The sequence below is a fragment of the Monodon monoceros genome, unplaced genomic scaffold (genome assembly GCF_005190385.1).
Source record: "Monodon monoceros isolate NGI ecotype Baffin Bay Population unplaced genomic scaffold, NGI_Narwhal_1 Super_Scaffold_18, whole genome shotgun sequence".
Lineage (NCBI taxonomy): Eukaryota > Metazoa > Chordata > Mammalia > Artiodactyla > Monodontidae > Monodon > Monodon monoceros.
Window position 1 is genome coordinate 56,074,491 of NW_021703774.1, and position 26,347 is coordinate 56,100,837.

The 26,347-nt window shown below is 36.5% G+C and overlaps 1 protein-coding gene across 13 annotated transcripts in view; it reads right to left on the bottom strand.

The window, feature by feature from the left end:
• Positions 1-2,297: 2,297 nt before the first annotated feature.
• The window catches only part of PRRC2C (proline rich coiled-coil 2C), a 98,049-nt gene continuing 73,999 nt past the window's right edge, over positions 2,298-26,347 (bottom strand). For 5 of the 13 annotated variants that reach the window (XM_029230970.1, XM_029230974.1, XM_029230972.1 and 2 more), the window contains exons 23-35: positions 25,569-25,661; positions 22,381-22,482; positions 18,760-18,961; positions 16,352-16,555; positions 14,162-14,274; positions 13,781-13,917; positions 9,949-10,180; positions 9,603-9,725; positions 8,285-8,503; positions 7,845-7,948; positions 7,328-7,454; positions 6,242-6,478; positions 2,298-4,214 (exon numbers count right to left, since the gene is read on the bottom strand). In XM_029230970.1, coding sequence (XP_029086803.1) covers positions 3,957-4,214; positions 6,242-6,478; positions 7,328-7,454; positions 7,845-7,948; positions 8,285-8,503; positions 9,603-9,725; positions 9,949-10,180; positions 13,781-13,917; positions 14,162-14,274; positions 16,352-16,555; positions 18,760-18,961; positions 22,381-22,482; positions 25,569-25,661 — 2,151 coding nt within the window. In that variant the 3' untranslated portion in view covers positions 2,298-3,956. Of the gene's footprint in view, positions 4,215-4,663; positions 4,717-6,241; positions 6,479-7,327; positions 7,455-7,844; positions 7,949-8,284; positions 8,504-9,602; positions 9,726-9,948; positions 10,181-13,780; positions 13,918-14,161; positions 14,275-16,351; positions 16,556-18,759; positions 18,962-22,380; positions 22,483-25,568; positions 25,662-26,347 lie in introns of all 13 variants that reach the window. The other 8 variants (XM_029230973.1, XM_029230971.1, XM_029230976.1 and 5 more) reach the window with 7 other exon arrangements.

A 26,347-nucleotide genomic window follows, 5' to 3' on the forward strand; every position in this document is an offset into this window, starting at 1 on the left:
TTAAAGTATCCATATTTTCTGATTTCCCACTCTAAACAGCCCCCAGTTAAGAAAGATAGATCTGAGGGCTTCTATTAAGAATCTAAGTGATGCCATGTCACGGTCACCCTACCACAGAAATAAGCTTTTACCTATTATAACTCAAGAAAGGCTGAAAATCAATAGCACTCTTGGCTTAACATCTGTTGCCACCATCTTCTGGATATTCTAGGAAAACCAGTCACTGATTTGAGCACCAACAGCAGACCCAGCCCTACACCTGAGGGTGTGAGGACCAGCACACAGAGGAAGGAAAGGGGCCAAGGAACCATTTCCCTTTGGCAACGTAAAAGAAACATGCAAATGCTAAGATAGCCAGTGTAACATTAAGATATCTTTGTCTAGTTCTTTTGTTTCATTTCACAAGCAGAAATTTTATGGCTCAAGTTTCTTAAAGCACCTAAAGTAGAATTAAGATGCTTTTCACAAATAGGTCAACTGTGGTTAACTGCTGACTATGATTGGAATGGAAAAGTGAAAACACTGAAAATGCCAAGAAGCAATGAAATATGATACAGTGGCAGCATAAAAAAAATCACTGATGGGGACTTCCCTGGTGGTCCAATGGTTAAGAATCCGCCTTCCAACACAGGGGATGCGGGTTCAATCCCTGATCGGGGAACTAAGATCCCACATGCCACAGGGCAACTATGCCTGCACGCTGCAACTACTGAACCCGTGCACCACAACTACAGAGCCCATGTGCTCTTTAGCCCACGTGTCACAACTAGAGAGAAGCCCGCGTGCTGCAACTAAGAGACCAGACGCAGCCAAAAAATAAAAATAAATATTAAAAAATAAAATGGATTATTTGCCTTAAAAAAAATCACCGATGACCTGTTAGAAAAGACATACCTCATATATTTAGGTTCTGACCATCTACTCTCAACTTTTTTAAACCTATGATATACTCTGATCCTACCTTCTACATCTTGCCCCCAACCAAGAGTATGTTGGAGATTTGCTTTCTGTAATTTATACTGTGAAAGCAAGTAAATTGAATGCCTTTTCAGACTATACTCATCTCATTCCCCAACATAGCCCCTGATCATTTTTCTATCATAGAGCACAATTTGTATTAACTAAGGACAAAATCATGCCCCTTCCCCCTTACCAGAAGGGCTGAAGGGGCAGAAGGTTATGTGACCAAGTCTACTGTCAACCACTAACTGCAACATCTTTTGGGTTATTGTGTCCTATGTTGGAGAAGCCAGAGATAAGATTTATATGACCAAACTGTGGAGAAGCACTTATACAAATATCTTTCTTTCATTGGCTATACTTTCATTGTCATTTTTTCCACTGTAGATCCTAGCTAATAAAGGGCCTAAGGTATTAATGGTTTCAAATTAACACAACCAACTGAACAGCACATACTTGGTGGCTTGTAAGTGAAGACGGTGCAAACTATACAGCTGGTTGGTCACTCTGTAAGTCCTAGAAGTCCTAAAATTTAGGAGGACTGAACTTAAGGATGAGAATATGAAAGAGTGGTAATGGAAGTGAGTGAGAAGGCACATATGTGAAGCAGTGACTACAGCATTTTGGTAGAGGCTTGTGTTCCCAGCCTTCTCCATCATACCAAATTAGAGCACATTTAGAGAAAAACCTGAGACTGGAAAGCGTGGACATCAAGGTAGGGTTTATTAGTACTTGCATATTTTCAATGTTTAAGAATCACAGCATCTATGAGTAAAGAAGGCACACAGGTTATTAGTAACTGAATTTACTAGTTTTCCTAAAGCTGGATCTGGAAGCCACACGTTCTGGATACAGGATTTTAGGCAATTGAAATCCCTCAGTACTTCACTTCACAAATTGAGTGAATGATAAAACAAACTCCCTTACTGTCTGCTTGTGTGGGTGATAATGGCTATGAATGTGCTAGCAAAAATAAGAAAAATACAAATATAAGTACTGAGATCTATTTTGGGTCCTTCCATTTCCAGCCAGAAGCATGACGGTTCTATTTTCTACATTCAGCACTTTGCATCATCAAGAAAGACTTCTCTTCTCCTCCTCCTTGGCAGACTGCTTTCAACAGGAGTATGGCTACCTTGAGAACAGGAGCCATAAACATTATCCTCTGAAACAATCTTTACTTTGATTGAATAAGCTTTATAGTTTTTGAAAGTTAGAAATCAAGTCTTGGGATGATGACTTTTTTCCTAGAGCATAATGTAGTCTTGATCACTCTTTTTGGTATGTGACAAGCCTTCTTGCTTCAGATTTTAGGAATGGATAAGAAGCTCCAAGACTCATTATTTAGAGAATACTTTATTAGTTTCTGTAATCAAACCCATGTAGATAAGACCTTACATATTTAATACAGTGCGTTACCCCTGTACAAATGGAAAAAATTATGTTTAATGTTTCTAGACCAATATGGCTGTTGATTTCTGTACAATGCCAACCCAACACGGTACAACTGGGATACTTCTCCAAAGTTGACAGCACAGCTAAAGTTTCCAAAAATTCAAATTATATATATATGTATATATATATAGATAGATTTATTTATTTATATAAAAAGACCAATAGCAGTATGTTATGCATCAGTAGCAGCAACAGCTTTTCCAGGTTCTGCAGTCATCTGAACAAAATTAGAGAGACATCCAGCGCACTCCATTAAAAAAAAAAGTAAAAAACAAAACCTCAGAAAACAGCAAATTCTGTTACTGTTGTGGTACCTGGCACCATTTTTTTTTTTTTAATTAGCTTCTCAATTATCATCTGGAAAGAAAACATTCTAGAATAACGTCATTAAAAACAGATCTGATAAAGCACGGTCACTACTACGTATCATAAAGCAGGTACAAGATATTTTACATTCACAGAGGTATGATACAGTACGGTCCTACATCTATAATACTAGAGGATATAATTAAAAAGGCATTATTTGAGACTTGATTCTACTTTTCCAGCAGAGGGCCCAAAGGATGGTTATAACACAGCTCTGGTGCAGAAATGCACCTTCTTAGATAGGATTTCCTTTCTTTAGTGGCACAGTTCTAGGTACTCACTGATCTTCATGAACATCAGCTAAAAACCGTTTTAAAAAATAAAAAAAACTACTGGATTCATACAAAGATGACTGAGTAGAGGCAAGCAAGATTCAACCTAACTAGTATTTGACCAACTCTGTTGTATCTGAACCGTAAGAGCTCCACGGAAGAAAGAAAACGCCAAGTAGCACATCAAACCTTTGGGCCACAACCAAAACACAGCATCTTTTCAAACAGAAGCAGTAGCCAAACACTGCCCACCTGGATATGTTCAAGGATGCTGAGGACAATATTTCATCATCTGCTCACTCATTCAGGAAGAAGGGGACATCAGTTACTGTACTTTGATTGTATTCAACTCAATCACCACGTTACAAAAATAGCAAGCTGCCATAATAAAAAATAAGGCTCCTCTATCCAGCACCAGTTATCTTCTGTTCTTCACCACCAAGCCTATAAATGCTATAACCATATCCAAAGAACATAACGGAGCAAAGAAACCACATCTGATGTCTTAGCTAGGATCATTGCATTGTTCAGGCTGAGCTATTCCTCTGTGATGTTACTGCCCTCATATTTCTGGTGTTTCATCTAACCATAAGGATTTTAGTTCTAAATTATATGCACTCAAGGAATGTGTGCACGTATTCGTATATAAATTTCTGACTGAAGATGCATGGCCATCAACAGAGTGCATGTTATATAGTAGGTGCAAGCTGGCAAAGCCTCATTTTTACTGGTGCAGCAGCTGTGTGTCAGTGTAAATTGCTCCTATGTCCCTTGTGCACCTCCAAGCTCTGGACAGGATAATGTCAGAGACCATTTTACCCCTTTGGCTGCTGGCATTATCTGACTTCATCCTCCCTCTTTCCCCTCTCCCTTCCCCCAACCCCCTGCAACAGCCCACAGCCTTTAGGATTTTGTTTCTTCGGTTTTGATTGCCTGAGGTTTGATTGGTCCAGTTCTAACAGGTTTGGTGGCTATGGTGGGTGCAGGGGGTGGCTTTTCTTCTACTTTTTCCTGACAGACACCAGGAGGGTCGGTCAGTGTTTCAGGAGGTTTACTTGAATCACTGTCCACTTTCTGGGCTTTGCCTCCTATCTGTTTGTTCTGTTGCTGTTCAGAGAAGAACCGCTGCGTGGACTGAAGAACCTCTGCTCTCTGCTTTGCCTTAAAAAATGAGAAACAACAACTGAAAATGCTACAGTATTACCAAAGCTTGTCAATCAAGCTCAGTTCAAATTCTTTTACCAATCACAAATCAGTTTTCCCCATGTTGGTTTGGCCCCAAAGTACCTCACTGATCTTTTGGCTTTTAATGGATAGATTTCTTCCTGTTTTTGAAAACATTCCATGTGATTTTAAAAAATAATAAAAAAAAATATAAAAAGAACAGGACCACCTCCCACCATCTTTTCAAAGTTTGCCCTTTTATAAAATAATAAAATAGAAATTGTTGTTGGTTTGTATCTTTTCTGGAACAAAGCTTATTGATATTAAATTTTATTTAGGGAGGCTGCTTGCAAATTTGAAAACATATATGTAATACTTAAAACTTCTAGTTATCAATATGTGGTCTACAATAAAATGAAAAGGAAGCACTTATATTGTGGCATTACCAACACCTAGGACCAAATGTCTTGTGGCTGAGTCCTCTTCCCACAGCTCTCTTCTGCAGGGGAAGAGCATCAGAAATTAGTAACTACAACTTCACTTGATCACTAAGTTCTGATAGCTCCTACCATATTCTGAGCTGGTAAAATAATTTCCTAGTTTTATTGACTCTGCCCCCACAGAATATACTTACGTCAATCTGTAAATTATACCATTGTATAACATACACAATTAAAACTAAAGTTTCTACGCCTCTTGCATATAACAAAAGCCCTTCATGTTCTATAGGTAACCTGTACTATATTCAAAGATCTGAAGCAATTTTCATGAAATCTGTATCCTTCCCCAGCCCATTCATTATTAAGCTCCAATGTCATTTCCAACATGGGGATGTATGAAAATCAAGTGCCAAGAAGGCAAGAGAACTGGAAACCAAGGCCAAATGGTTTCCAAAGATTTCTACACATACTAGTATTTTTAATAGTTATGAATGGATGGAAATCCTAGGCACATAGCCTATTTAAAAATGGATAACATTTAAGAAGCATTTCACTGCAGGGCAGTCTTTAAATTTGATTACTCAGCATCAGAAACAAGGGATATCCACCCAGAAAGAAACTTTACTCAGTCAACCGAATTTTCTAACAGGATTGTCACAAACATGTTTCTAATTCAGAGTAAAGCATTTACTATGGACATTTCCCATTTGAAAGCAGTAAGCTTTTCTTTGTTCTTGTCTGACCTGATATATAAAGTGACAAAATTGGCAAAATTATTAAGACCTCTGAAGTTAAGTGTAGAAACAGAAATAAACTGATTCAGCTAGCTGTACAGGCAGACAGGTAAGGTTTATGCTATAAAAACTGTCCCCACACAGACTCCTAAAGGCACCCTTCTGCATTAGCAAACCTCAAGTTTATCAGCGCCTTTTATCACGAAGGATCCCAAAGTGCTTTTTGAGTTCTTCATCTACAACTATACAATCTGTTGTGGAATATGGCTGCCTCAGGTGGCAGGCAAAAAAAAGGGTATGAAACCAGTTTGAGAAGAAAACTATACTTGGATGACTCATGAAGGAAGAAAAATCAAGATAGGTAAATGCCTCACTCATTCCAGAGTTTTCACATAACCATGATTTATATCTTGGGATGGGGGGGATGGGGGTGGGGGTGGAAAGGGAGGAAAAAAAAAAAGAAAATGGGGAAGCCTATAATTATTCATATTACTTATTTGCTCTTCCAAAATATGTAGTAGCTAAACTTAGATCTCCCTCAAATATTTATTTTGTAAGCAATTCATTTGGCCACAGAGTTTAAAATGTTAACTTGTTTGCTGGCTATAGCTGCAAAAAACAAAAAACAACAAAAACATTAAAAAAAAGAAAGAAAAAAGTGTGGGGAGGGTAGGGAGAAAAAAAAGAAATTAAAAAAGGGGGGCGGGGTAGGATGAATAAAAGTAGTTAGTTTGGTTAAAAGTCTGCTAAGACAATGAATGCCTGGATATGCAGTTACGGGTCCAGAGGCATCTTAAGACATGGTTCAGAGATAGATTCTTGCTCTGTTGGCTGTTAACACTGTACTAACCTTCATGTCTTGTTCAGCCTTCAACGCAGCCTGGGCCTGATTACCTCTGACTCCAGATAGTGATCCACAAGGACCCCTGGCTACATGTGGCAAACGAGCATGGCTCATGAGGCCTGTGGTCAGCGGAGGAGGCATCTGACTGGCCAGTGCCATTGGTGGCCTCTGAACAGGCGCTGGGAAGGTGTTAGTATGTGGGGCTCTTACCAATGGAGGGACCAGGTTAGGCTGAGAGAGAATCTGAGTGAAAAAAACAAAACATACAACATTGAACTGTTAAAAAAAGAAAAAATTTGCCAACTAGACCAGGTTGGCTTATCCCAGAGTAAATCTGTGCCCATTCTGTCAGTGAAAGGAAGTGTATGGGTTTGTGCCATTCTATTATAAGGACCAAGAACAAATGGGCCATGCTTGGAGAATCTAACAGAAAAATTAGACAAAGCATGCTATGGCACTTCAGTTGGTTCTAGCATTTCAGCTACAAATTCTGAAGGGGAGACAGAAAGGCTATTAATTAGGATATCTTTAAAAAAAGATATAACTGCAGAAAAGGCACATACCTATACCAAATATAATCTGAAGATAAATGAAAATAATACTAATTCAACAAATATATGAGAGTGCTTATTAACTTTCGTTAGTCCTTCCATATGATTAGCAAAGGGAAGCCAACATTTTTACACATACAATAGAACACCTTTTTGAATTTCCAGCTCAACTACATATAGTTATCTTAAAAAACCAAAAACCAACCCCCCAACCCCCCAACTTTAAAACTAGAAAACGTTAAGCACTGGGACCCTTCTCTGAAAAGTCATCTTCAAAAAGATAAAAGGATCAGGACTGAAATGAATGATCAGAGCTGTGTGGGGAATCTTTTGACTATATTTCAATTGTCTGCTTTAGAACTATATGGTTACTACTTGTGTCTAGCTAAAAATTGTAGAGAATATATCTGAATGTCATAAATTCACTAAAAACTGTTTCTAAACTGGTTATAATACGGCAAGATTATTAAATCAGAGAATTAGCCAGGTTAGCAATCATCTGCAAGTAAATAATACTCATTTCTCACTTATATCTGCCCACCTGGGGTGCAAACTGTGTAGGAAAAGGTTGTGTCATTCTCACAGTGGCAGGGGCTGACTGGAACTGCTTCTGATAGACAATGCTGTTCATTTTGCTGGACTGGCTGTTCGGACTTGTGGAAGTAGCCCTTGGAAAGAAGCCATCACTGGTCAGTACGGTAGTGCCACATAAATGATGCTGTTAGATTTTTAGAGACATTGCTCTTGGTAGATTCATCATACTTGGTAGTTGATGCAAATTTACGAAGGTGAGTTATCAAACATTATGGTGGTAATGAAGAGACACTGGAGGTGCAGATGTGAGAAAGCACACTAGCTAGATTTTCCCTGGGTTAAATTTTTTTTTCTTAAAATAGAGTACAGCAAATACATTCTTAAAAATTTAATAGCTTAACATTTTGGTAAAACTATCAGAATGTCTTATACTTACTATAGGAAAAGTGGCATTAAGTATCTAACAAACAAATGGTGCTCAGTTATTCGGATATTCTATAAGCAAATTTAAAGGCCCATTTTACCGGAAAGGACTAGACGTTGGTGTGGTGCTTCTACCGCTGATTGGAGGTGTGCCTGGTTTTATATCAATGCCACTTCCAAAGGCTTTTAGTTCCATTTCAGACATCTGAGAAAGAGCATAAAGTAAACTTAATATTTCTGCAATTCCATAAACTAAAGTGCTGTGTTTAGTATTCTATATATGATAATTTCATCTGGCAAAGTGCAAAGAACCTTAGTACAAAATTCCTCCACAAAATTTATGAATTCTTTGTTATTAGGTAAAAACCAGAGGGGACCAAACACATTAACAGAGAGTAGTAAAAAATAAGTATATTGAGTTTGACATTTCTTGGAGGGTGGTAAAAACTGATGCATTTTATTTTTATATACTACACAGATGCATATCTAAACTCATGGCCTTAAATTCTCAAAGAAACTGTGTAAATTTCTCTTCACTTACTTTTCCTGTGGTTGCGATCATGCTGTGCTGTGTTCCAGCAGGGATTAATCCCCTGAAAGGCTGGCTTACTTGTGCAGGACGACTCATGCTCTGGGCCTGCGCTTGTGGGGTGGTATGCTGTAATGGGGGCTGAAGAGTCTGAGGCAGGGCAATTAAAGGCTGCCCGGTGGATCCAAAATTAGGCAAGGAAAGCTGGGAGGCTGGTAAAGGTACTGTAACCTAGAAAATAAGCAAACAGAAACTGTAACAATTTGCTTAGACCTGTTGTATATCCCTTTTACTATATATTATACATGACTCTTCAAATACTTTTGAGTAATGTTTTAAACAGAATACTTCAATCTATTACTATATTTCACATATAAATAGTTTGCTTAGTGACTATCTCCATTCTTTTATTAAATGTGCAACAATAAAACAGATTAGCAGTAGAGAAACTATACATATAAAATAATTATGACTATCTTTGAATTAACCCATAGTACATGCCTAATAACCACAAAATACAATAAAATTATGAATATACAATTTAAGAAAGCAGTTACAACTTTCATTTTTATAACAGACATTTTTATACTGTTTTCAGGTGTGGTCAAAATGAGCTTTGACAAAAAAATAGTCTTTCAGTTTTCATACAAATAATATTTAATTTGAACGTCAATGTGGTGATATTTTTTGAATTCTCACCCCTTAAAATAGCCACCAAAAATAGTTATGAGAAAATGACTAATGGCTTGCCTCTCTCCTCCAGCCCTCTACCAACTTTCAAAGAGTAAGCTGATTAATGACATTGCCAGAGGAGATAGTTTCATAAAAATATACATTTTTCACTGAAAATTATTATTACATTCATATACTTAAGAAATGTGTTTGTCATTTTTACTGTCATAACTCTGCCACACAGTCCTATGTATTATATTAACCGGTGTGGTGGTCTTCAGGGTCTTCCTTCACCTCTAGCACGAATGGGTAAAGCATTTATCACACTTACATGTAACTGCATATCCTGGACAATGGTTTTCAAATTTTTACATTTGTGGAATCTTTTGTTAAAATAAATGATTACACAGAAATCCATTTTAAAAAGAGGTAAAAAGCATAATGGATTGAAGTGGGGGTGAGAAGAGGAGTGGTATAGGACTGAAACATGTCCCACTACTAGTGGACCCCATGGAATTCCGAGACATCTCAGAGAGAAGTCTGAAACCACTGCACCACTTCCCCATCTTGGTTCTATTTAAATTCCCCAACAATAACAAAAGCAACAGCAACAGCAGCAACAACAACAATAATAGTAAAGAAAATTGAGGAAATTTACCATGCCATAGTTTACCTGCTGGAGAGCACTTGGTGACTGGGCAGTGTTATAAAAATTTGTCTGACCAGGCTGTTGTACTTGTCCAGAATAAAGATTTGAGGCCTGGGTAAGATTCGCTCTAGCCTAGAAAATATTTTGTAAGAAGTAAGATTGAAATATTTTTCAATTCAGATATCAAGAGCATGACTTCAAAGTAATCTCTCTTAAGAATTTTAGCATTAGATAGAAAGGAAGATCTTGTTTTTTCCACTGCGCCATTTAACATTTTTTCTTTCAAAACTGTTTTCTTAAATAATTTGCTACATAGGAATACAAAGACAGTGCATGATTCTAGCTCCTGCCTTACCTGGAGAAGATGTGTATCAATCAGTTGGGAACCCCCTAGTCCTGATGCCTGACCCAGCTGATGTTCATACAGTATAGGAATAGGCTGAGTATTTGAAGTTTGCTGAAAGGCAAGACCCGACTGTGCCTTGGCAAGTTCCTGGTGTTGGACAGCTGGGAAGTTGTGGATGGCAGTACCAGAAAGTACCACAGATGGCTGGGATAGACTGCTTTGCATGAAGGCTGGCTGAGATCTACAGAAGTATTAAAGAGAAAAGGCTTGTGTTAGAAGTTAATTCTATCTGGAATCTTAAGAATGAGTATCTCAAATGACCAAATACTCTAATCAGCACAGTTAAAGAGGCAGAGTGTGTCTAAAGCACTTGTTTCAAGATTTAGAGCCCTGTATACAGCAAAGCTCCTCATGTAAAAGTTCTGGGAAAAGGCTTGCTCTTCCTGAGGAAATGGTAAGATTTCCTTCTCTTTAACAATGAGAATAATTCTCTTTTCCTGTGTTCATTAGCTAGCTCAGAACCAAATCTGCTATTTTTCTCTTTGGTATGGCATTCTATTCAAATTTATAGACCCAATAGTTCTGACTTTCGTTATTTGTATTTCATTACTTCCACATATATGTGTGTGTATATACATACATACATATACATGTATATATATTTTTCCTCTAAGAGGTCTCAAGACCTCTATGGAATGAAGCAGAGTAGTAGTTAGCAACAGGATTACCCACAAAATTTTGTTTTGTTAATTGAGGTATAAGGGACTTATAACATTACACTAGTTTCGGGTGTACAACATAATGATTTGGTATTTGTATATATGCAAAATGATCACAATGAGTCTAGTTAACATCTGTCACCACACAGTTACACATTTTTTTTTCCTTGTGATGAGAACTTTCTAAGATCTGTTCTCTTAGCAATGTTCAGATATGCAACACACTATTATGGTCAAAGGGTATAAACCTCCCATTATAAAATAAGTCATGGGGATGTAATGTACAGCATGGTGACTATAGTTAATAATACTGTACTGCACATTTGAAAGGTTTCAAAAAAAATACAATGCTGAAATCTAACCTCAGACTGCCCTATTATTTCTGGGATGGAGGTGTCCAATCTTTACACATGTGACAGGAACAAAACCCATTAAGCAGGAGCACTAGTCTAGGGTCACAAGTATTCTTTACAATGTCCACTTATAATCTGTTTCAAATATAAAATGTAAAACATAAGCATACTGTTAAAACTACCCCGGTCCTGGCAGAAATTAATTCAAGGATTCCCTGTTAATAAACACTATGCTAGTTACGTTCAGAACAAGAAACAGCAGAATGATGCGGTAGGGATACAAACAACTACTTTCAAAGTTGAAACTGGTGCCTTCCAAGTACCCATTTGCCACAATTACATATACAGCTTATATTTCTATTGAACAGGTCTGGTCTTAAAAAGTACATCTTCTGGGGCTTCCCTGGTGGCACAGTGGTTGGGAGTCCGCCTGCCAATGCAGGGGGACATGGGTTCGTGCCCCGGTCTGGGAAGATCCCACATGCCGTGGAGCGGCTGGGCCCGTGAGCCATGGCTGCTGAGCCTGCGCGTCCGGAGCCTGTGCTCCGCAACGGGAGGGGCCCCAACAGTAAGAGGCCCACGTACTGGAAAAAAAAAAAAAAAAAAAAAGTACATCTTCCAAGGCAATTGTTAAAATGGGGGTTACAAATACAGAATTGCATTGCTAATCCATCTCCCATGGCTATGGAAGACATTACTATTAATTACTAAACTCTTTTTAACAGAGCTGAAAAGTTGCAAACTTTTCAACAATGTTTCAAACAGCCAGTACCAATTAAAAGGAGATTAGTTCTGAGATTAAATCTATTTGCTATTTCTAAATCTACTGAAGTTTTAAAATTTTAATTTTTTTTAAAAAAATAAATTTATTTATTTATTTTTGGCTGTGTTGGGTCTTCGTTTCCGTGCGAGGGCTTTCTCCAGTTGCGGAGAGCAGGGGCCACTCTTCATCGCGGTGCACGGGCCTCTCACTGTCACAGCCTCTCCCGTTGCGGAGCACAGGCTCCAGACGCGCAGGCTCAGTAGTTGTGGTTCACAGGCTTAGTTGCTCCACGACATGTGGGATCTTCCCAGACCAGGGCTCGAACCCACGTCCCCTGCACTGACAGGCAGATTCTCAACCACTGCGCCACCAGGGAAGCCTTAAAATTTTAATTTTTACCACAAATTTCAAGATAACCTCAAATTTAATAACATGAAAGGGACTGCCTACAATTCCAGTTGGGGTAAATAATTTTACTTGTAGTGAGAGAGAATTTCTTGGAATAACCAAACCCAAACTGTCATACTATACCATTACTCTGGTATGACAGAATAATACCAGAAAATAAAACATACTATATAATTATACAGATGTACTAAATTCTACTGAATAATCTTTAATAAAAAATGAAGTGAGAGCCACATTTATTAAGTTTACTAATAACTCCGTTCCTTTGAGAAAGTTTGATTAGCTGAGCCTAGCTTCTTTAGGAGTAAAACGTGATCTGAAAGAAATGAGCTGTATCAATTGATGCCAAGTTTAATCTATAAAGTATGGAAATTCTACCTGAACCACTTTAAATGCAAAATTCCAAAAGGAAATGCCTAGTTTTGCAACCTTCTTTACAGTAAATGTCCTGAAAAGATTTTTTTTTTTAAAATATTTACTTATATATTTATTTGGTTGCACCAGGTCTTAGTTGCAGAAGGCAGGCTCCTTATTTGCAGCTCATGGGCTCCTTAGTTGCGGCAGGCGGGCTCCTTAGTTGTGTCATGCGAACTCTTAGTTGCAGCATGCATGTGGAATCTACCTCCCTGACCAGGGATTGAACCCGGGCCCCTGCACTGGGAGCGTGGAGTCTTATCCACTGCGCCACCAGGGAAGTCCCTTATTTTTCTTTTTGATGGTTTAGGGCCATTACCATGAGTATCAATGACAGGTATACCATGATGATGACTGAGTTATGCCATGATCACTGCTGTCATTCAACTCTTACCCCACCCTTCCACTCTCATTAAGTTGGAGATGAGAGACACCTGGGTTAAATCCAGGCTCTGCCACTTATTTGCAGTGTAACATTAGGATAAAATACCAAAGAATCCAAAAACAAAACAAAAAAAACCCCCACAACTTCTTCGAATGTCAAATGGGGATGACTTAATCTACCTTATATGGTTTTGTGAAAACTAAATAAGTTAGTGTATGTAAAGGGCTGAATAACTATCATATATAAAAAAGTTCAATAAAGATCAGTTTTCATTGCTTGCTTAACTGCAAAGATAACTTACAGTAGTGAATCTTTCAAAACAATGGTTTCTTCTACATTACAGAGCATCACCACTCATCACCACTACTTCTATTCTTTGACACTCTACTCTCTTGCTTTTATTATATTTCACCTTGGCCTCTGCCCCCTTACATACTGTAATGATATCTGCCATGCCTCAGCTCTTACACAGAGCAGGTCTGGATTTAGAGTTGTTAGCAGCGAGATGGCACTCAAACTTTCAGGTCCTTTAGTAGCTATTTTCTGTGATTTCTAATTGTTATAGGACTGCTGTTAGCCTCTTCTTCAAGACGCTTTGACGATTCATTTTGTTCAATAAAGACTGACAGAAATTACCTGAGGCTGAAGTTCATGACACATACTCAACACAATTATTTAATGTAGTTTATAAGAGGGTCACTGAGTTTTGGAGGGGAAGGAGGGAGTAGAAAGGATATGGCAAGAAGGCTCAGCAATTACATTGTTTCCAACATCACAGACATAATTTTAAAGCTTTTACCTATATGGTTGAAGTGAAGAACTGAATAGTTCCTGAGCCTGGGAAACAGCAGGTCCAGCACCCAAACTTAGCTGGGCTTGATGCTGCCCTTGCAGTGGTGCATAAATAGGGATTGGAATCTGCTGAACTGAAGTTGGCTGCAATGCAATGAAAAAAACAATATATGAACACCATATACACAAATGACAACACCTGGAAAATAAACATTCGAGATATGAAACAAAAGATTAATGCTATGTATCAGTTCCATTTTAAAACAAAATGTAAACATCTAAAATTTCTTTTCAATACATTACTAGTTCTACATTGAGCCCCCAAATACTATCACACCACAAAATGCAAAGAAACAAATATAGAATGGAAGAAGCCTGTGATACTTACCTGAGAGAGGCCTGGTTGGAAGCCTTGTTGCTGAGCCAAGGATGGTGGAGCCAATCGTGCATGTTGGGTATTGAATAAATGACTTGTGTCCATATAGAAAGCTGGGATTTGAGCTACAGATTGGCAGGAAAAACAAGCAGCAATGAGTGTCTAAACTTCAGAATTTTCCAAATAGTAACAGAAAACCCAAAAAGCGGATTTCAAATAAAGTGAGCCCTCTGAAAATTAATACAGCCAAGGAAAAACTAGAAATGTGGAAAGATACAAATGCAAAAAGATGTAAAACTTCTTTCAGACAGGTATATGCAAAAGTAAAACAATGAAACTCTAGAACTTGTGAAGGCAGACGAAAATAGACACTCTCATACAGTGCCGCTACTGGAGTATAAACTAGTAAAATTTTACATAATCCACTAAAACTGAACCTACCTGTTTACCAGCAAATCCACTCCAATTTTAAATCTACCAACTAGAATTTAGCAAAATATTTCAAAAGAATTGACATTTAATAATTGAAAGAATTTGGTATAGATTCTTAACAGATTTCTTCTCTATGTTTATACTCACTACTTTATATTATGCTGTTTCTATATAATAGTATGTTTGGGAGAACTTCCCATGTTGTTTTTAATTTATTATCATTATAAACAATACTGCAATGAATGAACACCCTGATACATATATCTCTGATTAATAAGTAAGTTTACCAGTACAATAAGATTCCCAACTATGAAACTGCTACTACAGTGACTATGTACACATAAAATATTCTGAGATACTTTTCTAAAAGAATTCTGCCAATTCATATGCTCACTAGCAATGTACTTTTTTTTATTATTATTTTTAATTTTTTTTGCGGTACGCGGGCCTCTTACTGTTGTGGCCTCTCCCGTTGCAGAGCACAGGCTCCGGACCTGCAGGCTCAGCGGCCATGGCTCACGGGCCCAGCCGCTCTGCGGCATGTGGGATCTTCCCGGACCGGGGCACAAACCCGTGTCCCCTGCATCGGCAGGCGGACTCTCAACCACTGCGCCACCAGGGAAGCCCAGCAATGTACTTTTAAGAGCCTATTAATAATACCTGTGGATCCTTATCGATAGTGGGTATTAAATATGCTGGGTATTATCAATCTTCCTAATATTTCCCACATGGAAAGACAAAAAATAGCCTCACTGTCCTTTTACTTTGAATTTAAATCATTAGTGAGCTTGAATATTTTTCAATTGCTTATTTACTATTTAACTCAGATTAACATTGTGACATTTAGTAGGACAAGTTACCCCCTGCCAATAAATATTTTTTTCTCTTCTTTGCTGTTCTTAGGTTTATTCTTCCTCATGAACTTTATCATCAATTTGTCAGGTTTCAGATAACAAACTCCGGTTATGTGTAGAGGGTTGGTTCTAGGACCACCCCCCAGATACCAAAACCTGCAAATGTAAAATGGGGTATATCATTTGCATATAACCTAAGCACATCCTCTCATATACTTTATTTTTTAATTATTTCCAATTTGTTTATTTATTTTTGGCTGCACTGGGTCTTTGTTGCTGCACGCAGGCTTTCTCTAGTTGCAGTGAGCAGGGGCTACTCTTTGTTGTGGTGCGTGGGCTTCTCATTGCAGTGGCTTCTCTTGTCGCGGAGCACGGGTTCTAGGCGCATGGGCTCTAGAGCACAGGCTCAGTAGTTGTGGCACACGGGCTTCGTTGTTCCGCGGCATGTGGGATCTTCCTGGACCAGGGCAGGCAGATTCTTAACCACTGTGCCACCAGGGAAGTCCCCTCTCATATACTTTAAATCATCTCTAGATTACTTATAATACCTAATACAATGTTAGTGCTGTGTAAATAGTTACCTGTGTGCAGAAAATACAAGTTTTGTTTTTTAGAACTCTGTGAACATTTTTTTCGAATTACTTTCAATCCACAGTTGGTTAAATCATAGACTCGGAATCCATGGATATAGACTGTACTGGACACTAATATGTCTATTATATATGTAACATATGTGTAAGAAACAATTGCCACACACCCCAGAATGCTTGCCAAGGAGAGACAGCACTCAATTCTATGAGGAAACAAATTTGCAAAGCAGATCAAAAAATATTTAAACTTGAAAGGTAAGGGAAGAGAGAAAAAAAAGCATTAAAACGTCTTCATTTTCTAAATTCCTTATATTCAAACATCTTACCTGCTGCAGACTGAGACACATAGACTTGTGGACTCTGTTGCTGCTGGGCAATAAGGGAAGGCATACAGCTTAACTGTGAAAAATGACTTGCAGAAGGCAGGCTGCTTGTCTGTAATTGTTGGGGTTTCACTTTACAAATATTAGGAGGGTCTGACGTGGTTGTAGATTTTGTACTTAAAGAAGAGGTAGTATATGTACCAGCTCCTACATTCGGGGGAGGGATAAAATAAGGGTGAAATGTAGCATATTTTAAAGTACCACTGATGTTCACAGTAAACTCAAGCACCAACCAGAAACTGGAAAATTAATATTTATGCCCACTGTGTACTTATTAAGCGCTTATATACGGTACCTCAGACCAAAAGTGGATATGAGGGGGCTTGTAAAAGGAAGACACATTTATCAGATGCAAATAAGACTATAAAATCTGGAGAAATATAAATACAAAATTAAAATGAGGAGAAAATTTAAAAATAAACTCACAAAATATGGAGGCTGAGAGCCTACAACATTGTTATAGTTTAGCCTCAAACTAATATTTAGTTTTTTAATCATCACAAAGGATAATCAAGAGCTTCATTCATTTATGGTGAGGCATAAATATTAGCACAAAATGGGCCTTGAGAGATCACAATTGCTCCTAAAAAGTCACATAAACTTAAGGTTAGAATTTTTTTCCTCTTTTTGGCAAAATACCTTAAGGATAATCTTTAGAACTTCATTTATTTATAAATAAATATTTGAACATCTATTAAAGGCCAGGCATAGACATAAAAACACAGAAGGATAAAGTGCCTTAAGAACAATTATTAATGTAATATAAAAATTTAATGTAAATTGCTCCTAAAAAGTCTATAAGACTATTCCTGTCTCTCCTTGTATATATACCAGCAAAAACTGGTATTTAGTAATACGTTAAAAACAAGACAAACTATTAATAATACTAGAGCAAATGACAATATAGGTATTTCATTCAAAAGTGTGATGTAGTAGTTATTATTATTTTCAGATATCAAATGATGTTCTAAGAGAGGACCAAGACTGAGGTACCTCTGTTCTTGCACTTGAATCTACCAGTAGGATGACTAGCCAAGAAGGTCCTTGTTAAAAGTTTATCCTAGTTGAGGGGAATGTGGGGAAACTAGACCCAAAGGAAAGGAAGTAGTTGGGTTCCAAAGAAAAAACTAGGAACCTCCCTAGTCCCTTTATTTCCTAATCTTCCTACCATACGCTCCTCCTGGTTCCTTTATAGCCTCACCCCCTATCCACCCAAGTAGTCTGGGGCCCAAGCTGGTAAGCATAATGAAGATGCCTTGGAAATGGGTGATGGGGAGTGCCTGAAAGGGTTTAAAGAGGGAAGAAGTACACTTGGAATACTCTCTTTGATTTGAATATCTGGGCTTGTCTTAATACATATATCTGATTCCAGATAATGTCAAAATAACTATAGTACAACCTCAGTCCTTTTGGTGCTTGAAAACAGCACAGAAAGCCAGAATACTGAAAATCATTACTGCATTCATTAAATGAGAACTAGCCAAAGCAAGTAAATTCTGTGTTGTATATATTTTACATGTATTGGAAAGGAGTTTCCCGACTGTTTTGGAAACATTAGAGAGTATCAGGAAAGCTTAAAACGAATTTCTATTTTCAGTAGAAGAAACATGGTTATACATATGGTAAAAGGGTATACGTTCTTAGAGTCAAATATTTCAGAAACATCTCTGGTTCTTTAAGAATGATAAAGCCCCATATGAAATATAGTTCAATGAAAGGATTACACACTAGAAAAACATTTAAGAAAGAAAAACACCTTCTAACTTGGGATGCTGATGGACTCTCCTTTAAAAAACAAAAACAAAAACAAAACCCCGAAACTAATGGATATCATTTACTCAAATAACACAGACTGGAAATTCTCTACCTGTAACTCTTCCCCAGAAAATATGTTAAACCAACAGACTTAGGCCAAGAGCTCCTTCAAATTAGATACAGATCACATAAAACTTAAAAGCTTTGTGATTTTGTGTTATTTCCGAGTTGGTCTAATTAGCTCTATGAGTTAAATAATAAAAGTTAAAAGGTGAAATTTATAGAAAAATTTAGAGGAACAAGACAGAAAATTTCCCACCAATTCCTTACCCGTATCTGTATTGGGAGTTGGGGTGGGAAGAAGAGAGGGTCAAGCGAAGTATTTTAGTAAGCCATCATTAAATATTTGCCAAATTAAAATTGGGAGAGGGCAAGAGAGGGGAGGGAGGGAAGAAGTTTATAAACCAGCTGATAATTATCTCATGTGCAATCTTCTGTCTTTTACAAATAATACTTTGAGGGATAGTAAACAGGAACAGATCATAAGAAACTTTAAATAATTTAAGATATTTAAAGAAAAGGTACCAGACCTCTACCTGATAGTGAAGTTGTGGGAGTGACTGAAGCAACAGGAATCTGAGGCATCGATGCACTTGAGAATGAATTGTAATTAGCAGTGCTTGGTCCACTGGCACTACTGCTGACTCCACTTGCGATTGGAGGTGCTGTGGAAGTTACTGGAGATCCCTTTTCCCTAACATTTGGAGAATTTTCCCATGCCTTACGTGCAGACTCCATCTGCAACCAAATGAACATTTTTTAAAGCCAAAAAAAAAAAAAGAAAAAAGAAAATCACTATGCTAACAAAACTAATACACATATATAAACAAATATATATACATAAATGTGTTCCAACTATAACCTTTCAAAAACCACATATAAAGATTAAGACCATAAGGCTTTCAAAGCTTTCACGTTCTCCTTTATCTCTACTCCTTTACTCAAATTGGAGGCAGTGGGCTTTAATTATGTCTCTATAGAGAACTTGTTGAAAGCTTTGGCAAACAGGTCAGTGAAATATAGTCACAGCTCTTGTATCATCTAAACCTGAGTCCCTATTCCTACCAGTCAATAAGGAAATGGAAATACCATGTCCCTTTAGGACTGACATAAGGCTCTGATTCTAGTAGGAAAGACACTAAAGGCCCTCCATTAAATAAATATCCATTCTCTCCAGTCTTTCTTTTTAAACCAACAGTTCTCAAATGGCAAGTGACAGGTACCTTTTGTTTGGCTGTTTTATGCTCACAGTGTTTTAAAAGGCAGTGTAACCAGACAGGTTTTAGGCTTGGGTACAGTAGAAACACTTCTTGTTTCACCTCCAGACCCCATCAAGCATTTTGGGTTCTGACTGCCACCATTTGTATTTGTGGCTGCTGGTTTTACCTGTAGGCTTAGTTTAATCTATCTAGAGCTATTCAACAGATAGACAAATGCAAGCCACATATAATTTTAAATTTTCTCGTAGCCACACTTTAAAAAATAAAAATAAAGAGGTAAAACTAATTTGGTAACATATGTTATTCAACCCAATATATCTACAATAATAATTAAAACCTATAATCAATACAAACATTGAGATGTTTTAATTAAAAAAATTAACATTTCAGATCCACCATCTATTTAATTTTAAACTTACAGCACACACCTCAACTTGGATTAGCCACATTCAAGTGCTCAATAACTACATGTGGCTTGTGGATACTGAACTGGAGAGCACAGATGTAGATCCTCAACTATCCTGAGGCTCCTTGAACAGGAAAGGAACAAATAGAGAGATTCTGAAGTTTTTAGTTCTAGTAGTCAAAATACTGAGCTGAGAGGAAAAATCTAAGATAACCTATAAAATTCAGCTGCAATGACTTACACCAGGGTACTTTTCACAAATAAGATTTAAAAATACCACTGTTGGGAAGTTTGTAGGTCTCTGAAGTACCAACTTTAAAAATTTCAACCTGATTTTAATTTTAAGTATTTGAGAAATATCACGTATCTCCCTACTTTCCTGTTAAAACACACACTATATATAATATAACCTCTTCTTGATGGCTAATATCATTACTACAAATGCAAAACACAGGACACTTTTAGGTTTGCTTGACTCTTTCCTTTTCCTCACAATCACCTTGCTGGTTTCAAATGTATTTTATTTTAAAACAAAAGTCTTAGAGGGTAAGAAACAAAAACAAAACACCCCCACACCACCACTTAGCAAGTTAGACAAAATGCAATTTGCTTGTACAATCTGAGATTTTATAGCTTAGAGCAATGTTATAGACTACAATGCCTTTACAACCAGTTTTGTTGTATGGGAAATACATAAATTATAGGTTATCAATCTTACATAATACTTAACCCATATATGGTGGTTTCATTTCATTTCTTAAGCAGCACGAAAATTTAGATTCTAATTTTGGAAATTCAAGGAAACTAAAAAGTATAATTACTTAACTACATTCATTTTTCCTTTTGGCAAGTATACTGTTGACAATACCCATATAATAGAAATTTCCATACTTCATAAATTACTCAAATAAAGGTGTCCAAAAAAAAGTGAAAATAAATAATTGACAAGGACCTACTGTATAGCACAGGGAACTCTACTCAACATTCTGTAATAACTTATATGGGAAAAGAATCTGAAAAAGAATGGATATATGTATAGGTATAACTGAATCACTTTGCTCTACACCCAAAACTAACAAAACATTGTAAATCAACTATACTCCAATATAAAATAAAAATTAAATTAAAAAAAAGTAAAAATAAACCAGAAAAAGCCTTAAGCTAATACAATTTAATTTAAATTTACTTTAATTCAAATGCATATTATTTCTTTTTGGGGTGTTAAAAACATTAAGTGAAAGGCAATGTGGAAAGGCTTTCTGAAGGATCAAAAACTAGCCTGAAGAATAATTAATGATGATATTGTATTTGCTTATGCGAAATGAGACTGCCTTAAGCAGAATAACGGTAAAAATCACGTAAGATATAGTATGAAACACAGGTTAAGACAGTCATTCAGGTGGAAAAACAACAAAAATGGCTGAGTAGGAACTGGCAGTAAACAGTAAGAACTGGGTAAAGATGGAGATGACACAAAGCAGAAGCGGTTGTCTTGTAAAATCTTATAGTCTCAAACTTGTATTTAAGCAGCTTCTTAAAAAGAAGTTGGGGATATTAAAAAAAAGTTGGGGGGGCAAGGGGACAAGTGGTCAGGAGGCTGGAGAATCAAACAGAAAGAGTCTAGAAATAAACACTGGTCACATTACTAAAAAAACTTAGTTACTCCCTCTCCTGAAGATCATCAAAAAGATTCACTTGCAACCAGTGTAGCATTAGAAAGCCCTGCTACAGTAGAGGATAAATACTTGCCCAGGTTATGAAACTAAACAAACAGCACCAAAGAGATAAATAAATGCAGTTAAAAAAAAAAAAATCCTCACTTAATTCCACATCTGTACTTTTTAACCACTGACTAATCTTGAGGTGAACAACTGATTTAAAATACTCTCAAATAACTCAATTGTAAAATAAAGTATTAGTAACATAGCTCAAAATTATAAGCATAATAGGAGATTAAAAAAAAAAGCCTAAACTTCTTGACATCAAAAAGCATGTGTTGTGTAAAACTCTTTTGGACCATTACTCAAAAATTATCCAACAAAAATCAAATCAAAATCACTTGTATTAATCAATTACATCTTCATAAAATATTCTTAATTACTATATTACATTCATTCAATTCACACATGACTTAGAGGAAAGACAGAAAATCAGCATTCTTACCATTATCAGTACTTAGGATAAAAAAACATGCAACACCAAGTTAGTTGTTTTCTACACAACTAATGTATCCAATAATTATTAAGATCTCTAAGAGGAACTCAGTACAAACATGAAATATAAAATGCTCTCCTGTACTTTTAAGACAAAATTCACAAGCATAATACGCCTCACTTTAAATATGAGGATATCAAGTCACTGCTATGTGGTATTAGAAACTAATACAATTTTAAGGTATAATTTGACATCATTTCTTCAGCTTAGCGTTGCTGCTTTTCACACAAAACTAGTAAAAATACCAAGAGTATTGTTAACTTATGTCCCCTTGCATGCAATAATCAAGGACCTTTAGAAATGGATGTAGTACATACCTTGAAGGTGAGGCTGAAAGTAGTGGGAGGAACTGAAGTTAGGCTGGAGCTCTGCTGTATAGTCTCCCTCTTAGGGAGGGGGAGGGTGTTGGGCAGGGGCACCTGAAAAGGTAGGCAACACATATTATAATCTAACTAAGTCTGCTACAAAAGCCCCATTAAAGATAATGCTAATGTATTCTAAGGTTATTTTCATCAGAGCCAAGAGGAATATTTGACTGCTTAGTTACACTGTATTTATAGTAACTGATAATTCTGGACATCTCAGATAAAAATTCTGAGAAGAAATACTATCTGCTTATTTATGCATAAATTGACAGAAAAAGAATCTGTCGCAAACATAAGGTAAAAACTCAAAGGTCATGCTTCCTATATTTTAATATATATACAAAACACCTGGGGGTGTTGTTAAATGCAGATTCTGATTCACTTGGCCTGGGGAAGGCCTGAAATTCTGCCTTTCAAACAAGCTCCCAGGTGATGCTGATGCTACTGGTCCCTGGACCATACGCTGTATAGCAAAGCTCTAAGTAATATAATTTCCACCATTTACAGGACCCACAGGTTCTATGAGAAGCATTTAACATGATAGGGTAAGTATAAGAAATTGTTCTCTTTACAGCAACCTAGTCAACTTATAACTAGATTCAAGAACAAAAGTAATGTTGAGAGGAAAATATATAGTATCACCCCCACCTCATGACACTAACCAAATTGCTTTGCTATAGTCAGACATGATTATGGCAAGTACTGTTAGAAACTTGAAGATACTAGAAATTCACTACTCATATCTCTTTTTTTCCTCTAAGTCTCTGGATCTTGAGAGTTTATTATGTACTACTATATGATTGATTTGTACTACTACATGATGGTTCAGTCAGTTGTTTAAACATAATGACTGAGTTGTTGGGGGTGGGTTTAAGATAATCACTTTGTGGTACTATGGACAATCTAATGGAGATTATTTTATAAATCTTTAAAATAGCTGTGCCATAATAATCAAAACACCACCTGCATTTAAATCTTCAAGACATTCAAGATTCAAAACAATTGTAATATAAGGTACTACAACCAATAAATATTAGCTAAGATCCTTAAAAAGTGCGTTAAGCCTCGGGAAATAAGGCTTTTTTTCAGTTTAATTTTAATTTTTAATTTTTTGGCCACACCAGACGGCTTGTGGGATCCTAGTTCCCCAACCAGGGATCAAACCCGTGCTCCCTGCAATGGAAGTGAAGAGTCCCAACCACTGGACCACCAGGGAATTCCCCAGTTTAATTTTTAAAAAGACAAAAGTTCTATGCATAAAATGGAGCCCCCAGACTAATGAATTAGAAAGGGACATTTCAAAAGGTCCTAAAATTTTTTCCCATGTAGGACGTTTGTTTTTAACACTACGTTAAGCTCAGAATCACCACCAAACTTGGCACAAATAAGCAACACTGTGAAATCATTCCAAACTTATCACCTTTTATAATGCTCCCTGACCCAAACTGATCTTGTTTTCAAACACACTCTGGATACACTTTTAAAAATCAAATATAAACTATTTACTTAAACACAAGACTGGGTGTCTTCCCTTCAGTAGTCCTCTGTGTACAAGTCACTATGTTAATTAGCCTTGCAGATTAGACAGAAACCATTAAAATGCTCATATGGATATTTTCAATGAGTTTTAAGGGTTCTAAGAATAATGATCTTCCCTTCCATATTCATATTTTATAAATTGTATTTTTAGAAAAGAGTTGTTTGGCAGAAAGCATCATATACTTTCTGGAAAAGGTAACATACTCTACATTTTTCTAAAGTGAGAAAAGACAGCATGATTCAAGTATAATTAAACCTTACTGAAATGTTACTAATTCAATATTTGAGAATCCATGTAGTGACATCAGGAAGTAAACTGACAGAAAGTCTTTCTGCCCTTCCCAAGTTTTCTATTACTTCCTATAAGAAGTTAAATAAACCTTTCTCCAAAAGGTCAGGGGAAGAGGATTTGGCATATGAAGTGAAGCTTCATAACTAAGTTGGACAAATTACATTAATCAGCTCCAAAAGTGTTCTCTTATCACAAAGAGAAAATGTGTGTCTTCCTCCTTTCTCTCCTTTTTCCTTCAGCTGGGCTACAAAAGTTGGATTAAATGATCCCTAATGCATCTCACCTAAAAGTCTATATACCTGATGCCAGAGAGAAAAACAGAAAACATGGGAAAGACATTGTAATAAAAGATAATTGAGATTTTTATTCTAAAATAATAGAGTTAAAGCTTTTTAAGAGATCTTTAAATATATCTGTAAAGGTTATTTTTTTAAAAGAAGCCTTTGTTTAATATAGAAGGCTATATTTAAAAAAGAGACCAGATGAATTTCCACCATACCTGCTCTCCAAAACAAGAGCCATACACGTAACTTCTAAAATGCTCTTCTTCTTCCATGGGAGGTTACCTAACTTTTTTTTGGCTCACAATTTTTCACCTGTCAGTTAGTGAACTAGGCCAAATACTGGACTGTACTGGTTTTTAACAGAGTCTTGAATTATAACATGGTTGCTTTGGGATACTAGAGCTAAATTTACATAACTTACTGTCATCTTTTAACACATTTTTGAATGGAGACATATTACGGCCACAGGTGTTAGTTTCTGCAAAAATCCCCTGGTCCATAATGTGTTAATAGAGCATTTAAGGCTATATGAAGATATACATTATAGCTCAATCTTCACAAGAGGAATGAAGTTGTTAACGTTCAGTATAATTTTTTAAATTCAAAAAGAAACACATAAATCTTTGGTAATAATCTAATTGTCTTTTTAAGTGAAATGACCTTTCACTGCATTATAAAAAGGTGTCATTTAAGAACAAAATTACCAACCAAATAAATGCTGAATCTGTAGAATGTGAAAGCTAAGAACAAAAATTCTTACCAAACCAGGTTAATAGGATTAGTACTTATGAAACCAAGCCTCAGCATCACAAGCCTGTATATTAAACATAAAGCTGATGACTTTCAGGGGAAAAGCAACAACTCAGCTTTGACTATTTCCCCTAATTATATTACAGTGCTCCTAAATACAAACTTACTATCAACTTTTTCCCTGAGAAGGGTTAAATATTGGTTATAAAGTGTGTATTAGATAACAATAGCCAGGTTCCTATTCAAACTTGCCACATCTCAGGTTGATTACTTACATTATTAACCAAAGTATCCTCCATCTTTGCATTATTAGTAGCCACAGTGTTAGGCAGAGAGGAAGAAGGTGTAGTATAGTCTGTTACAGACTCCTGTGGAGTGGTAATAGAAAAAAATACGTTTTAAACTGAATTAAAGAGTCACTTTCTAATAACAGCCTAACAGTTGTAAATTTGTTTTGGAAGAAAGCAGGAGAGGAGAGCAGATCTTAAGACTCAAATCTTAAAGACCAAAAGTGGGATAAAACAAACATGGACCTACCACATTCCAACCACTGCTGGGGTCCTATACATTTAAAAAATATACTGTATAGTACTAGGAGGTTGTCAACAGTGTCAAATAGTTATTTCTATGGATTTCTAAAAGAACTCTGGGTGGTTCTTATACTCAATCTATAGCTTACTTTCAACTATTGATTTTTTATTTTCTTCAAAATAAAAAATGGATAAATGAATGTCAAGATCTTAGTTGTCACAATTAATTAGGTTTTAGGATAAACTCCTTGTTTATCATCATGAATCTCTTCTTTAAACATGGCAGAGTTAGGTCACACAAGCTTTTCACTTCTATGCACTGAGTTGTATGGCAATTAAAAAGAGAAAAATATTCAAGTAATATGAAAGATTCCATCTACCTTTCTTCTCCATGAATACATGTTCCAGAGTGAACACCAAATGGCAGATATAAATTTGCTACTCCCACAAGTGTCAGTCCCCATAAAGTCACTCAGTGTATCTTGCCTTAATGAGTATTTCTAAAGATATGCATCTTTCATTCA